Source organism: Bos indicus x Bos taurus, chromosome 6 (assembly GCF_003369695.1).
Source record: "Bos indicus x Bos taurus breed Angus x Brahman F1 hybrid chromosome 6, Bos_hybrid_MaternalHap_v2.0, whole genome shotgun sequence".
In the NCBI taxonomy this organism is placed as follows: domain Eukaryota; kingdom Metazoa; phylum Chordata; class Mammalia; order Artiodactyla; family Bovidae; genus Bos; species Bos indicus x Bos taurus.
The window spans coordinates 83,826,322-83,842,617 of record NC_040081.1 but is presented as its reverse complement, the minus strand read 5'-3'; the positions used below and the strand labels follow the sequence as shown (position 1 = coordinate 83,842,617).

Below are 16,296 nucleotides of genomic sequence, written 5' to 3'. Positions count from 1 at the left end.
CATTCTCTGTTTAAATTCCTTTTCATAAGTCCAATCACAGCACTATAAAAAAACACCTACCACAGACTGGGTAGTATATAAACAGCAGAAATATATTGCTAATAGTTCCGGAGGCTAGAAGTCCAAGATTGTTGTGAGGTGAGGGCCCACTTCCTACTCATAGATTCTTGCTGTTCAGTCAAGTGGTGGAAGGGGCTAGAGATTCCTCTGCAGACTATTTTATAAGGTACTGACCCATTCATGAGAGCTCCACTCTCATGACTTAAGCACCTCTGGAAGGCTGTACCTACTAATACCACCACCTTTAAGGGTTAGAGATTTCAACTATGGGGAGTACACATTCAGACCATTGCACGAAATAACCACATTTTCATAGAACGTTTCATCTTTCCTGTGTTCCTAGATAAGACGGTGTGCAGGCATTGTGGCTTCTGAATGCATACATAGAGAAAAGAGTTAATGGGTCAAACTAGAGCTTCTGTTTGGCGAGGGACTGGTGAATTACAGCTTTACTTCTGGTGTGGAAAATCACAATATCAGTGGCTTTGTCAGAATTGTTAGCGCTCTCCACAGAGTTCTGGTTCAAAGAAATAGGTTGGGCAGTCCAAGAAGTTGTTTTTTAAACCAACCCACTGAATACTGCAGTTACTGAAAATTACCTCCAAAATGTATATACTTTTTTCTTACCTTTCCTTAATTTTTGGTGATTTTGTTCCTTTTGCCTTTGAGTAATACCATAGACTCAAATTTTTCATTTTCAGTCTGAGGATAATAACATCTAATAACATAGAGAGATAATAACAGAGTTATTAAAATTAGGGCAAGTGTATGTAACACTATGTACAGGGTCTGGATCATAACTAGTAGATATTATTTTTATTATTATTACCTTCACATTTATTTTTAGGGGAAATTGGGAGAGTAAGCATTAGACTCTACTGATGTGGCACCATATTAATGGAGAAACTCTACATGATGGAATTATGATAAATTTATAAATATGATTTCAAGCAACTATTTTTTAATCTGTTCCTGAATAAAACCTCTTTTTAAAAAAGTGTATTGTTAACTAATCTCAAAAATATACAAGCAACTCCTACAGCTCAACTCCAGAAAAATAAATGACCCAATCAAAAAATGGGCCAAAGAACTAAATAGACATTTCTCCAAAGAAGACATACAGATGGCTAACAAACACATGAAAAGATGCTCAACATCACTCATTATCAGAGAAATGCAAATCAAAACCACTATGAGGTACCATTTCACACCAGTCAGAATGGCTGCAATCCAAAAGTCTACAAGCAATAAATGCTGGAGAGGGTGTGGAGAAAAGGGAACTCTCTTACACTGTTGGTGGGAATGCAAACTAGTACAGCCACTATGGAGAACAGTGTGGAGATTCCTTAAAAAACTGGAAATAGAACTGCCTTATGATCCAGCAATCCCACTGCTGGGCATACACACTGAGGAAACCAGAAGGGAAAGAGACATGTGTACCCCAATGTTCATCGCAGCACTGTTTATAATAGCCAGGACATGGAAGCAACCTAGATGCCCATCAGCAGATGAATGGATAAGAAAGCTATGGTACATATACACAATGGAGTATTACTCAGCCATTAAAAAGAATACATTTGAATCAGTTCTAATGAGATGGATAAAACTGGAACCTATTATATAGAGTGAAGTAAGCCAGAAAGAAAAACACCAATACAGTATACTAACACATATATATGGAATTTAGAAAGATGGTAACAATAACCCGGTGTACGAGACAGCAAAAGAGACACCAATGTATAGATCAGTCTTATGGACTCTGTGGGAGAGGGAGAGGGTGGGGAGATTTGGGAGAATAGCATTGAAACATGTATGATATCATGTATGAAACGAGTCACCAGTCCAGGTTCGATGCACGGTACTGGATGCTTGGGGCTGGTGCACTGGGACGACCCAGAGGGAGGGTATGGGGAGGGAGGAGGGAGGAGGGTTCAGGATGGGGAATGCGGGTATACCTGTGGCGGATTCATTTCGATATTTGGCAAAACTAATACAATATTGTAAAGTTTAAAAATAAAATAAAACTAAAAAAAAGTGTATTGTTAATAAAAATATAAACATTAATAATTAGAAGACACATTAATAAAGTATACTAATACACTTCCAGGTATTATTTAGGGTTGAAGTCTAATCAACTGAGAATTTGTTATCAGGGAATCAGAATATGTTAAAAAAAAAAAAACTAGTCTTTTTAAATTTTAGAAAAGCAAGATACTCATTAATATTTAAGATGGTTAAAATTCAGGGCTTTTCAAAGACAATGTACAGATTTATGTCAAGGCAGAATCATGGCTGACATTCAGTGTTGCACTCTCTCAGTAGTAAGAATATAAATTTCGACTTAGATCCTTCTAATCCTTCCAATATACAACTCTGTCTCTTGCCAGCTGTGTTACCTTCAGTAATTTATGTTCTTTTTCCCGGGCTGAGTTTTCTCATTTAAAAAGTGTTTTGTTACACGTGTATCTAAAACTCTCAGCAGAGGATCTACACATTTTTATGCTCTTAAATTATCTATTTATCTATTCATCTGTATATGCTCCATATAGAGGCAGAAGTTCATTCTGGTTTGGATACCTTGAAATGTTGGTAAATATTTCTTTTGTACCTCTCTGGGAATAGTAGCACCCCTAGAAAATAACCCCAGAGACTGAGTGCTAGAAATGGGTTCAAGAGCAACAGGTTCAATGGACCCTCTAAGCATCTGTGCCCAATGCAAATCAGGGTGTGCTTTTTTCCCCTTGTTTTCATGAAATCAAGGTAACACTTGTTTCTGTGACAGGCTGTGGAATAAGGATGACACCTTCATACATGCCATTACCAGCATTTGCGTCTACTGAAAGAATTGTCCAAGGAAGTGAAGCAGCTCTGGAAGGGGAGTGGCCGTGGCAGGCCAGCCTCCAGCTCATAGGGGCTGGCCATCAGTGTGGAGCCAGCCTCATCAGTAACACGTGGCTGCTCACTGCAGCTCACTGCTTCCGCCGGTAAGTTTATTAGAGCTCTCGTGAGTCTTGCTTACTCAGTTATTAATTACCATCAATTTAGTGCCTGGGAAAAGTCCAATCTCACCAAATTATCCTCTACTCCACTCTAGATGGACGCTATCCCCTAAATGCATTATGGCTGCTCCATGCCCCAATCGAACTCATCCCCTCACCCTTCTCTCAATATATATCATGTTTGGTTTGGTGAAAACCAAACCAAAGAGCCATTCTTGTGACTCATACCATCTGTTCCTTGTATGTAGCATCATGAAACTATGCGATCTTTTTCTACTACATCATAAATTATTTTAAAGACTATTATACATGTACAAATTTAAACTTATGTATATTTAAGGAAAATTCTGCCACTTTCACTTTTAAAAAATTATTTCATCTATCCTCCAACTATCAACATCCACCACCACTTATAGGAAAAAAAAAAAAAAGCAAAGGTATCATTTTTGAAGCTCTCCCTTAATAAGGGAGAGAAGGAAATGGCAGCCCACTCCAGTATTCTTGCCTGGAGAATCCTGTGGATGGAGGAGCCTGATGGGCTGCTGTCCATAGGGTCACACAGAGTAGGACACGACTGAGGCAACTTAGCACATATGTATGCATTGGAGAAGGAAATGGCAACCCACTCCAGTATTCTTGCCTGGAGAATCCCAGGGACGGAGGAGCCTGGTGGGCTATCTATGGGGTCGCACAGAGTCGGACACGACTGAAGCGACTTAGCAGCAACAGCTTCCAATTATCCAAGAACCATGTGGGCTGGTAAAGAATCCACCTGCAATGCAGGAGAACTGCGTTCAATTCCTGAGTTGGGAAGATCCCCTGGAGAATGGAAAGGCTACCCACTCCTGTATTCTGGCCTGGAAAATTCTATGGGGTCACAAAGAGTCAGACATGACTTAGCGACTTTCACTTCATTTCATGTGGGCTTTTCTGGACTAGAGAGGTGTGTGGATGGTGGGACAAATCTACCAACCTATATCATTGCCCTCACAGTGTGGAAGATGGGTCATACAAAACCTGAAAAGAGCTCCCTGTTGGGCTTTCACAGTTGTAACTCTTAACACTCAGCTATATCACTTCACATACACAGACATGCACAGGCACGCTATTGCCCAAGATCAGGGACACACTATCTTTTTTCCCTGAGGTTTCAACATCAGGGTACAGAGAGTTTTCCTTTTAAACCCTCAAAAGACAAAAGTTCTGAAAAAGGTCCTGGCCAATGACACTGTTCACACACCCTTTCAGAAGAAACTATCCTTGGTGAGTCTAAGTGGTGCTTGATCATCCTTCTAAGGGTAACACCCAAATTGTTCTAAGATGCCTACACCTTTATTTATGGAGCAGATGTGTAATGAGAATGACCTAATGGATTTAAGGTGATTGTCACTGTCTCATGAAAAAAGAGAAAAGGGATTCACATGTACGTATTTACAACCTCAGTAATATCATCGTGCTCAGGTAAACTTGAGTCTCACTAACTTTTCAAGGCTTTATGATTTTTTCATGCTCATATAGTCCTCCATTTTTCATACATTTTTAAAATTTATAACTGATGCTTGCTTACATAAATTAAAAAGAAATAAGCTCAGAATGTAAAGTCTTTAACTATTGAGTGAAGAATAAAAGCTATATAGACTGAGATCCGTGTTCTAGCAGGTCCAGTGCCATTTCTGTGTGGGCAGACATATAGAGGGACTGGCCATTGAGTGTGATAAAGCAGAGATAACTGGTGATCTTGATCAAAGAAATTGTGATGATGTGATAGGGGTGAGAATGAATTCAAGAGAGAAAAGAAAGAGAAGGATTGGATGTAGTGAGTTTAGACCCCACTTTCAAGGAGTTTTTAAATGAATGGGAGCAGAGAAATTTGATAGTCCAGGGTGGCTGTGGATTCTAAGGAGGAATTTATTTTTTTAATGTGAGAACTGTAATAGCATATTTTATGCCAATAATAATAAAGAGTTTAAAATTATAATGATTCTGGAGAGGAAGGGATCAATTTTGCATGTGATATAATTTCATATAATTGCATGATGAAGTGCACTATTGTGAAGGAAAAAGAAGGGTACTTTGAAGACAGTATCACAATTATCCAAATACTTTTTAAAATTTTATGTTTTTTCCTACAGAAATACTATATTTTAAAAATCATATTTAAGACAAATGTTAGTACCTTTATGCCCATGAAAAAATGATCCCTGTCTTTGTGAAATAACTGTATATAGGGAAAAGTTCTTGACAGGATATCATGAGACCTCGGCCATCTGTCTCTGACACTAACCAGCTGAATACATCATGTACCTGGCCAAGTCATTTAATTTCTGAATTTCAGTGTTCTTATCTGCAAAGCATGCTGAACTGTGCCTATTACTTGAGTCTCCCTTTCTGGTTTTTCATGCATGAAGAGATAGGTATTTCTGTTTTGTCTACTCAGTTGGTTTACAAGATCCTTAAGGACTGAAGTAATATGTCTTTGTAGATTCCAGAATTCTAGTTTTCAAATGAATGGTTCATCCTTAAGATTTCTGCTTTGAATTAAATCTTCCTTTATTATTTTTAAATATAAATTTATTTATTTTAATTGGAGGTTAATTACTTTACAATATTGTATTGGTTTTGCCATACATCAACATGAATCTGCCACAGGTATACACGTGTTCCCCATCCTGAACCCCCCTCCCTCCTCCCTCCCTGTACCATCCCTCTGGGTCATCCCAGTGCACCAGCCCCAGGCAACCAATATCATGCATCGAACCTGGACTGGTGATTCGTTTCATATATGATATTATATATGTTTCAATGCCATTCTCCCAAATCATCCCACCCTCTCCCTCTCCCACAGAGTCCAAAAGACTGTTCTATACATCTGTGTCTCTTTTGCTGTATCGCATACAAAGTTATTGTTACCATCTTTCTAAATTCCATATATATGCATTAAAAGAAATCAAAATATGCATAGAAACAAATGAAAATGAAAACACAACAACCCAAAACCTGTGGGACACTGTAAAAGCAGACCTAAGGGGAAAGTTCATAGCAATACAGGCGTACCTCAAGAAACAAGAAAAAAGTCAAATAAATAATCTAACTCTACACCTAAAGCAACTAGAAAAGGAAGAAATGAAGAACCCCAGGGTTAGTAGAAGGAAAGAAATCTTAAAAATTAGGGCAGAAATAAATGCAAAAGAAACAAAAGAGACCATAGCAAAAATCAACAAAGCTACAAGCTGGTTCTTTGAAAGGATAAATAAAATTGACAAACCATTAGCCAGACTCATCAAGAAACAAAGGGAGAAAAATCAAATCAATAAAATTAGAAATGAAAATGGAGAGATCACAACAGACAACACAGAAATACAAAGGATCATAAGAGACTACTATCAGCAATTAAACCTTCCTTTAAAGTGTAAATAAGTAGAGCAGCTGAGAGAGGACCCCCCCCTCCCCCGCATACCCCAATTCCTTGGCCCCTAGGCTCTGCCTGCTTATCCCTGGGGCAGTACAGAGTACTTTGAAAGCCACTGATCTTTCAGGTTTTTCATTACACTTAAAGCTTGATGATTCACCAGCACAGTAATCCTGCATGAACAGGGAAATTCCCTTTTTAAATTCTCTTATGTGTAATTTCCTTTTACATAATTTTCCTTTACAGAGAGAATTCAAGTTTCTATATATTTTTGTCATTCTTGAAAGGGCTGATTAGACAAACAGGGAACTGAGGTTTAGGGTAGAACAGGGAGTAAAGAGATGATAGAAGGATGCAGAATTTGCTTGTAGTGTAATCTCATGGTAGAGAAAAGCATCTGTGTTAAGGGAAAGCCTCAAAAATAGTAAGAGGGACTGACCAGGGCAGATGAAAGGGTAGTGGGAGCTCTAACAGCACAGCGATGAGTTAAGGCTGCTTTTAGCCCTTGAGTATTGGGGCAGGGTATGGGCACTGGGTGGAGAAATAATCCTGTATACACATGAGGGTTTGTGAAGAAGACAAATTACACTTTGTCTCAAAGATCAAGATAAGATCCAGTAAACAAGAGTCAACAGGTTAAATCATAAAATAAGAATGGAGAGAATGTCTCATACAGAAGGAAATGCCCATTAGGGTGATAATGTCCAAAACAGATAAAAATTAATTTCTATACACTTCACTGAAATTAGAGAAAAAAATCAAATTTGAAGAGTTTCTAATGAACAAAATTAAATGTTAATTTAACATTAAAATGTTAGAATTAAAATGTGAGAAACTAATTGTATAGTACCCATTATTATTATTCCAGCTGCAGCATGAAATTCCACTTAGCTATTGTATTCTTTTAAATTTTAGAGCTTGTGAAATATTTTAAGAGCTTTCCTACTCTCACTTGTATCATCAGTATTTTAACCTCTTTTTTTACATAAGGCCATCAATTGCAAATTCTCTCCCTATAGGAATTTTTCAGGGACATAATTCCAATAGTTGCAGAGAATACTGTCTCAACTGTTTTTAGAGGATACAGTTAAGTATAACTAATCGTATTCTTTATTTTTTTGCAGAAATAAAGACCCAAATAGATGGATCGTTACTTTTGGTATAACTATAACACCACCTGCAGTGAAACGAAGTTTGAGGAAAATTATCATTCATGAAAATTACCGTAAAGAAACAAATGAAAATGACATTGCTTTGGCTCAGCTTGATACCCGAGTTGAGTTTTCAAATGTAGTTCAGAGAGTTTGCCTCCCAGATTCATCCATAAAGTTGCCACCTAAAACAGGTGTATTTGTCACAGGATTTGGATCCATTGTAGATGATGGTGAGTTGTTCAATGTAATTTACTTAGTGCAAATTTATCTTGGCATCTAATGTGCCATCTAGGAGATACCTCTTTAGACTTTTCATTAAAATGTTCATGCTTCTAATGTATATGGGCTTCCCTGGTGGCTCCGATGGTAAAGAATCTGCCTGCAGTGCAGTAGACCCAGATTCGATCCCTTGGTCAGAAAAATCCCCTGGAGAAGGAAAGTATGACTCTGAGAAGAACAAGGTGCTGTGTGTTAAAGTAAAAAAAAGTAAAAGGAATCATATATCCATCCTTGAGGAGTTCACAATTATTTGGAGCAGTCGTGGGGCAGAGGAGAGTTCAATAACATGGATAAGATGAACAGATGGTTCTGGGTACTCTAAGAAGGAACAAAATGCTATGGGAGTACAGGGAAGTAAATTACTACAAATTGTATAGTCGCCAGATATAAACACTCCTGGCTTGCGTATACTTCATATGCTTTTTTTTTTCTGGTTTAAATTCTTCCTAATTTTAATGAGGATATACCATGGTCATAAACATGGACGTGGTTTGTGAATGTTTTGAGACTAACGTACGCAGTATTTTTTCCTCCTAACCACTGGCCTTCTTCTCTGCTGGTGTCATATTGTTGGTACATCTTCAGTATTTGCTTTGTTTCTCATGCTTTGAGACATTCTGAGATAACACTGTGTAGCATAGAGCTGGGCAAACAGACCTGTGCAGTTTGTATCCTGGTTTGTACTTGAGTAGATTTTGGAAAATCAATGAACTTCTCTGAGCCTCAACTTCCTTATGTGGAAAATCATGAAAAAAAGTCATATACACACAATATTGTGTGTAGTTTTGAGGGTTCAAAGAACTTTTGAAGGTCCACAAATACGCAAGAGTCAGACACAACAGCAACTAAACCACCACCACCACATATATGTGTACTGTTTCCTTGCATGTAGACATTTATGCCACAGAAAATAAAATTAGGCAATCATTAATAATGAAAAATCTAATGCTTTTACTCCTAAGAATATACAACTCATGTGTCTTCTGAGTCTTAGATATAGCTGTGTTCAAAGAACATGTGTTTTGTTTTTTCTTTTGTTTGGGTAATAGGACCAACACAAAATAAACTACGGCAAGCCAGGGTAGAAACCATAAGCACTGAGGTGTGTAGCAGAAAGGATGTATATGATGGCATGATAACTTCAGGAATGTTGTGTGCCGGATTCATGGAAGGAAAAGTAGATGCATGTAAGGTAAGTCCAAAACACTTCAAAAGAAAAGTTTCCATTAATGATTTCTAATTTGAGCCTATATGTTTACCTGAAAGAAAAAAATGACATGAATTTTATCAAAGAATCAGTTTACCTAAATAACAAATGATAATCAAAATTATTATATTGAGTGTTTATTATGCAAAAACAATGCTAAACACTTTCTATACATTATTTCGTTTAATATAATGAGATGGACATAGTTCAGTTCAGTTCAGTCACTTAGTCATGTCCAACTCTTTACAACCTCATGGACTGCAGCAAGCCAGGCCTCCCTGTCCATCACCAACTCCCAGAGCTTGCTCAAACTCATGTCCATTGAGTCGGTGATGCCATCCAACCATCTCATCTTCTCTCGTCCCCTTCTCCTCCTGCCTTCAATCTTTCCCAGTATCTCTTTTCCAATGAGTCAGTTCTTCGCATCAGGTGGCCAAAGTATTGGAGCTTCAGCTTCAATCAGTCCTTCCAATGAATATTCAGGACTGATTTCCTTTAGGATGGATGGGTTGGACTTCCTTGCAGTCCAAGGGACTCTCAAGAGTCTTCTCCAACACCACAGTTCAAAAGAATCAATTCTTCAGTGCTCAGCTTTCTTTATAGTCCAACTCTCATAACCATACATGACTACTGGAAAAACCATAGCCTTGACTAGACTGATATTTGCTGGCAAAGCAATGTCTCTGCTTTTTAATATGCAGTCTAGGTTAGTCATAACTTTTCTTCCAAGGAGCAAGTCTTTTAATTTCATGGCTGCAGTCACCATCTGCAGTGATTTTGGAGCCCTCCAAAATAAAGTCTGTCAATGTTTCCACTGTTTCCCCATCTATTTGCCATGAAGTGATGGGACCAGATGCCATGATCTTAGTTTTCTGAATGTTGAGTTTTAAGCCAACTTTTTCACTCTCCTCTTTCACTTTCATCAAGAGGCTCTTTAGTTCTTCAATTTCTGCCATAAGGGTGGTGTCATCTGCATATCTGAGATTATTGATACATACCTTGACAATCTTGATTCCAGCTTGTGCTTCATTCAGCCCAGCGTTTCTCATGATGTACTCTGCATATAAGTTAAATAAGCAGGGTGACAATATACAGCCTTGACGTACTCCTTTTCCTATTTGGAACCAGTCTGTTGTTCCATGTCCAGTTCTAACTGTTACTTCCTGACCTGCATACAGATTTCTCAAGAGGCAGATCAAGTGGTCTGGTATTCCCATCTCTTCAAGAATTTTCCACAGTTTCTTGTCATCCCCACAGTCAAAGGTTTTGGCATAGTCAATAAAGCAGAAGTAGATGTTTTTCTGGAACTCTCGCTTTTTCTATGATCCAGTGGATGTTGACAATTTGATCTCTGGTTCCTCTGCCTTTTCTAAAACCAGCTTGAACATCTGGAAGTTCACAGTTCACATATTGTTGAAGCCTGGCTTGGAGAATTTTGAGCATTATGTTACTAGCATGTGACATGAGTGCAATTGTGTGGTAGTTTGAATGTTCTTTGGCATTGCTTTTCTTTGGGATTGGAATGCACACTGACCTTTTCCAGTATTGTGGCCACTGCTGAGTTTTCCAAATTTGCTGGCGTATCAAGGGCAGCACTTTCACAGCATCATATTTTAGGATTTGAAATATCTCAACTGGCATTCCCATCACCTCCACTAGCTCTGTTCATAGTGATGTTTCCCAAACCCCACTTGACTCTGTATTCCAAGATGTCTGACTCTAGGTGAGTGATCACACCATCGTGGTTATCTGGGTCCTGAAGATCATTTTTGTGCAGTTGTTTTGTGTATTCTTGCCACCTCTTCTTAATATCTTCTGCTTCTGTTAGGTCCATACCATTTCTGTCCTTTATTGTGTCCATCTTTGCATGGCACTATTGACGTAGTACCATGACATAGTACTATTTACAAAATAGAAAATTAGTCTATTGCTCCCGTTTCTGGTTCAGACCACCTCTTATGCTCTATTGTTATTTTCTTAAGCAAATTTGTAATCAAAAGGCAGAGAAACCTCTCCTCTGAAAAGCACTTTATTCAGCTGTATCATCATCTCTCATCTATCTTGTTTTTATCCCCTTACCTCCTAATATCTCTACTTTGTTCCACTCATTCTTTCATGCCATTGACGCCTAGAATAGATTCCACCTTTGTCCTAACTTCTGCAATATTGTCATCAACTCATTTAAATGCTGGATCCTTAGTTCATAGATCTCAACCTCCAGGGACCTTCACTCCTCCTCAGTCACCTATTCCTAGGGCCACACCTTGAACCTTGTCATCAAAAACTGTTCCATCTCCAATGACACTAAATTTCCAAATCTTCCTGTTTAACAACTATCCTCAGTCCTTTCTGCCTGATTTTCAGCTACTTCTGTTTCTTTGGTCACACTGTTATAATCCAACCTACCAATCCTCACTGCCCAACATACACAACTTACACACATATTCTTTGTGTCCCTTCTCTGTTTTATTTTCATTTCTAGCTCTTACACCATTCAATGCACAATATATTTTATTTAACTGTCTCACTAGCCTAAAAAGTGAACTCTGTGAAGGCACTCATTTTAGAGCATTTATTTTATTTACCTCTGTTTTATGAATACCTCAACCAGTCTTGGCACAAATATTTGTTGGCTGAATACCACCCTTCTTCAATTTCACAGAGTCTTGTAGAGCACAGCTTCTCTGCTGTTTCAAGTCCATTAATTCTTTCCTTTCTTCCACTGTTCACTTGTCCAATTTAGATTTCACTGTGATCATTTTTTAAACATTTTTGCTTATACCCCAAACCCACTTGATGTTCTCTCTTCCTAGTGTTTATGTCTGACAAGTTCCAAACCTGGAAGAACTCAGTTATTCAGACTCTCTGCCTGCATCTGGGAAGTCATAGGCTCCTGAAAAAAATACAACAGAACACATGGCTCCAGTATGTGTTCCACATAACAAAGCTGACAACCTTACTATTTTTGTTGCTTTTTCCTAAATCTACCTTTCTCTGAATTCTCCCACCATTCTACACTTTCCTTAACTTCCAGTTTTTCCTGCCCATTTATTCTCAACTGATGATTCTGTTCTGAATTTTCAAAAAAAAAATAAAGTCATGGTAAGGAATTTCCCCATCTTCCTAGCATCAAACATTGCAGATCTGTCTTTATCTGGACCCTTTTCATCCACCTTCAGCTTAGGTCACTACAGAGAAGTTGCCCCTTCACTAAGGATAGCCCCTTCCCCACTGTTCAGATTCCTCTTCTTGTTGACCTTTTGGGGAAGTTTACACTAGCAATTGGGCTTCCCAGGTGGCACCAGTGGTAAAGAACCCACCTGCCAATGCAGGAGACGTAAGAGACGAGGGTTTGATCCTCAGGAAGACTCCCTGGAGAAGGAAATGACAACCCAGTCCAGTATTCTTACCTGGAGAATTCCATGGACAGAGGAGCCTAGCGGGCTACAGTCCGTAGGGTCACAAACAGCTGGACACAATTGAAGTGGCTTAGCATGCATATATTAGCAATTACAGTCTCTCTCCTTCCAGAGTCAACATTTCTCTTGTGACTAAATTCTCTATTCAGATCTCTCAAGTCGTGGAAAAAAAAAAAAAAAAGCCTTCAGCTGGCATCTCATTTTATCTCTTTACCATCAAATATTTGAGAAAATGTTTATTGTCACAATTTTCTCATCTCTCACTAACTCTTCAAACTGTTTCAATATGGTTCCTGCCCTATTGCTTCATCAAAATCTCTCTTCCTAATGTTTTCAGTGAATCAATAACGACCATCAACAATTTGAGGGGGTCTTTTTTTCCTCTTACCAGTATTTAATAGTGCTTACCACTCCCTCTTTATTGAAATACTGTCTTCTCTTGGCTTGTAATAATTTTCACTTTGCATCTCTGTCTGCTCATTCTCTATCTCCTTTTCAGTGTCCTTCTCTTAATCCAACCCATTACATGTTAATTTATGCCTGTTTATCTTTTCACTTGATACTTTCTCCCCAGAGAATCTAATTCTCTTTCATAGCTTCAATTATCTTTTTTTTTTTTTTTTTTGCAGATACTACATAAAATTTTACTTTTAGCCCCATCCTCTCCTTTGATCTCCAGATTTATCTATTCTATTCCTACTTGGCAGCTCCAGTTGGATATTTCAAAGGCACTTCAAATTCAAATGTTGTACCCAATTCTGCTCTGATTCTTCTCCCCAACTAATCTTCTTTCTGTGTTTTGTATTTCTGTAAATGGCATTCCCTTTCATTCCATTAGGTATGCCAAAGGCTAGAAACCATTGTAACTTCTCTTTATCCCATATTCAAATAACCACCTAATCCCATGGATTTTACTTCCTTAAATCTCTCTCCACCATCTTTTGTCTTTCTATCCTCTCTCAACCTCTCCTCCCCTTCCTGTCCCTTGACCACCTCCCATACACATTAACTATCTAGTTTATCTCTTTGTTTTCATTCTTATGATCCTGTAGTGCATTAGTCAAATAAATTTCAGGATGGTTTCTAACAGGATGCAATCTGATCATGTTAACACCCTCCTTAAAACACTATGGCAAAACCAATACAATATTGTAAAGTAATTAACCTCCAATTAAAATAAATAAATTTAAATTAAAAATAAAATAAAAAAATATAGATCTAAAAAAAAAAAAAACACACTTAAATCTTCAGTGCTTTACCTTTATTTTTATCTTCTGGTAAAATCTTCTTAAAAAGACCCACAGGACTTTATATAGAATAGTCTCTCCTTACCGCTATGGCCTCATTATGTACCACTTGCCCACTTGCTGTCCTCTCTCCAGTCTCCTATTTCTACAAGCCTTTGCATATGCCATGTTGCTTCATGCCACAGAGCATTTGTCATGCTTCCCTCTGTCTAAAACGCATTTCATTCATGTCTTGCTTTTCATGATTCACTCTCTTCCTTCAGCTATTTGATTGATTACATTTGACCAAGGGAAATATCCCTAACCTCCCTGACTAGTCAAATCCCCCTATTGTATGTCTCTATAGCACTCATAACAGTTGTCATTTGCATATTTGTAGGCTTGTTTCATATTATTTTTTTCTTATCCTAAATGTCAAGCTCTATGAGCATAGGGGCAGTTCATTTTTGGTCATTGTTAATCCTCAATGCCCATCAAAATGCCTGAGATGCATAGCAAAGTGTTAGGTCACTCAATTGTGTCCAACTCTTTGCAACCCCATGGACAGCAGCCCCCCAGGCTCCTCTGTCCATGGAGTTCTCCAGGCAAGAATACTGGAGTGGATAGCCACTTCCTTCTCCAGGGGATACTCCCGACCCAGGCGTCCTCAATACCCAGGGGTCTCCTGCATTGCAGGCAGATTCTTTACCATCTGAGTCACCAGGGCAGCCCTGTGACACCTAGTAGGAACTCAATAAATAGTTGATAAAAGAAAAAACAAATGAAACAAGTGGGAGAGGCATAGAAAATTTATCCTGTGTATCTTACCTGAGATCACACAACAAGTAATTAATAGAGCTGGACCTGAAACTTGGGCAGTTCAACTACTGAGACCACAATCTTAACCTTGATACTTGCATCTATTTATTTGCATAATCTTCTTTGATCCAAAAGAGATTTAAGAAGACTTATATAAAATTCAGAAAGCAAACATAGATAGAAATAGGTAAATGAAAGAAAAGAAAGCCAGAGTAGGTTCATAAAATACAGTCAAGAGCTAACATACTCAGAAGAGATCACAGAAAATTTCTGCTGCTGCTGCTGCTAAGCTGCTTCAGTTGTGTCTGACTCTGTGGGACCCCATAGATGGCAGCCCACCAGGCTCCTCTGTCCCTGGGATTCTCCAGGCAAGAATACTGGAGTGGGTTGCCATTTCCTTCTCCAGTGCATGCATGCATGCTAAGCCGCTTCAGTCATGTCGGACTCTGTGCGACGCTATGGACAGCAGTCCACCAGACTCCACTGTCCACAGGATTCTCTAGGCAGTAATACTGGAGTGGGTTGCCATTTCCTTCAATGTACAAATACCAACCTCATATTAAATATTTTAGATAAATGCTTACTAAATCAAGCTTAAAGTGTCTAATAAAACTAGCAAAAAATATATGTATGCTGAAGCATAAATAATGTAGCCATTCCATATAAATTAGTATTGGTCTTTCTAGAAAATAATTTACTTAATAATTTAGCACAAAATTTTAACTCAGTCAAGAGAACCATCATATAATCTGTCTCTAATCTGGTTGTATGTTCTATGTAACTTTTTCCATTTTTCCTCTGGAAGAGATGATTGCAGTGATTGTCCTACTGAATTAAATTAGAGTTAACAATCTCAAAAATTTTTTTTCTCTAGGGAGATTCTGGTGGACCTCTGGTTTATGATAATCATGAAATCTGGTACCTAGTTGGTATAGTAAGTTGGGGACAATCTTGTGCTCTTCCCAAAAAACCTGGCGTCTACACAAGAGTGTCTCAGTATCGAAACTGGATTGCCTCCAAGACTGGTATCTAGTGTGAACTGACCCTGAATTTTATCCATTGCACATAGAGCTAGAACTCCTGCATATTATGTATTATTTATATTCTTGTGATTTGAATCAGTTCCTTTGCTGAATGTCAAGAAGTCCTTCAGAGACAGAGCAATCTAATATCATGAGGTGGACTTTGTGTACATGGGACAGAAATCTTTCTCTACCCTAAGGAAAAAGATACAGCAAATGACAGGCAGCACCAACTCCTCACTCACATGGGAAATTGTGATCCTATTAATCAGATGAATATTTATATAAACTTTCCTTCATTGAAGATGGGAACATCATTTTCCACAGGATATGAAGTGTTGCCAAGGCTCTCAAAAATCTTACCTCATATAGTACCTGGAGCACTTGGGATTCATCTAACAAAATATGAAACAGCAACCATCCTTGAGGATTCAGGGCTCCAGTATTCTAGGACTGATTACTGGACCTTCAATGGCTTGAATGGAGTGTGTGAGATTTGCAATATAACTTGAATTCTAACCTGGGTTTACAAATAATAATACAGAATAAATAATAAATACAGAATAAGTAATAAATACAGAATAAGTAAATAATAAACCATGAGAATTGCCATGTAAAAGGTGTTTAAATATATCTGAACTTGCTATTAACATTGGGTTATACACATCAGTACTAACTTCAGGATGCATGTTGTATTGTTAA

The 16,296-nt window shown here is 38.1% G+C and overlaps 1 protein-coding gene across 1 annotated transcript in view; it reads left to right on the top strand.

The window, feature by feature from the left end:
* Positions 1–15,844, top strand: part of LOC113894635 (transmembrane protease serine 11F-like) — a 138,878-nt gene extending 123,034 nt beyond the window's left edge. The window contains exons 7-10 of the mRNA XM_027545308.1: positions 2,843–3,044; positions 7,593–7,852; positions 8,951–9,093; positions 15,447–15,844. Of these exons, the coding sequence (XP_027401109.1) occupies positions 2,843–3,044; positions 7,593–7,852; positions 8,951–9,093; positions 15,447–15,605 (764 nt within the window). The 3' untranslated portion in view covers positions 15,606–15,844. The remainder of the gene's footprint in view (positions 1–2,842; positions 3,045–7,592; positions 7,853–8,950; positions 9,094–15,446) is intronic.
* Positions 15,845–16,296: the final 452 nt, after the last annotated feature.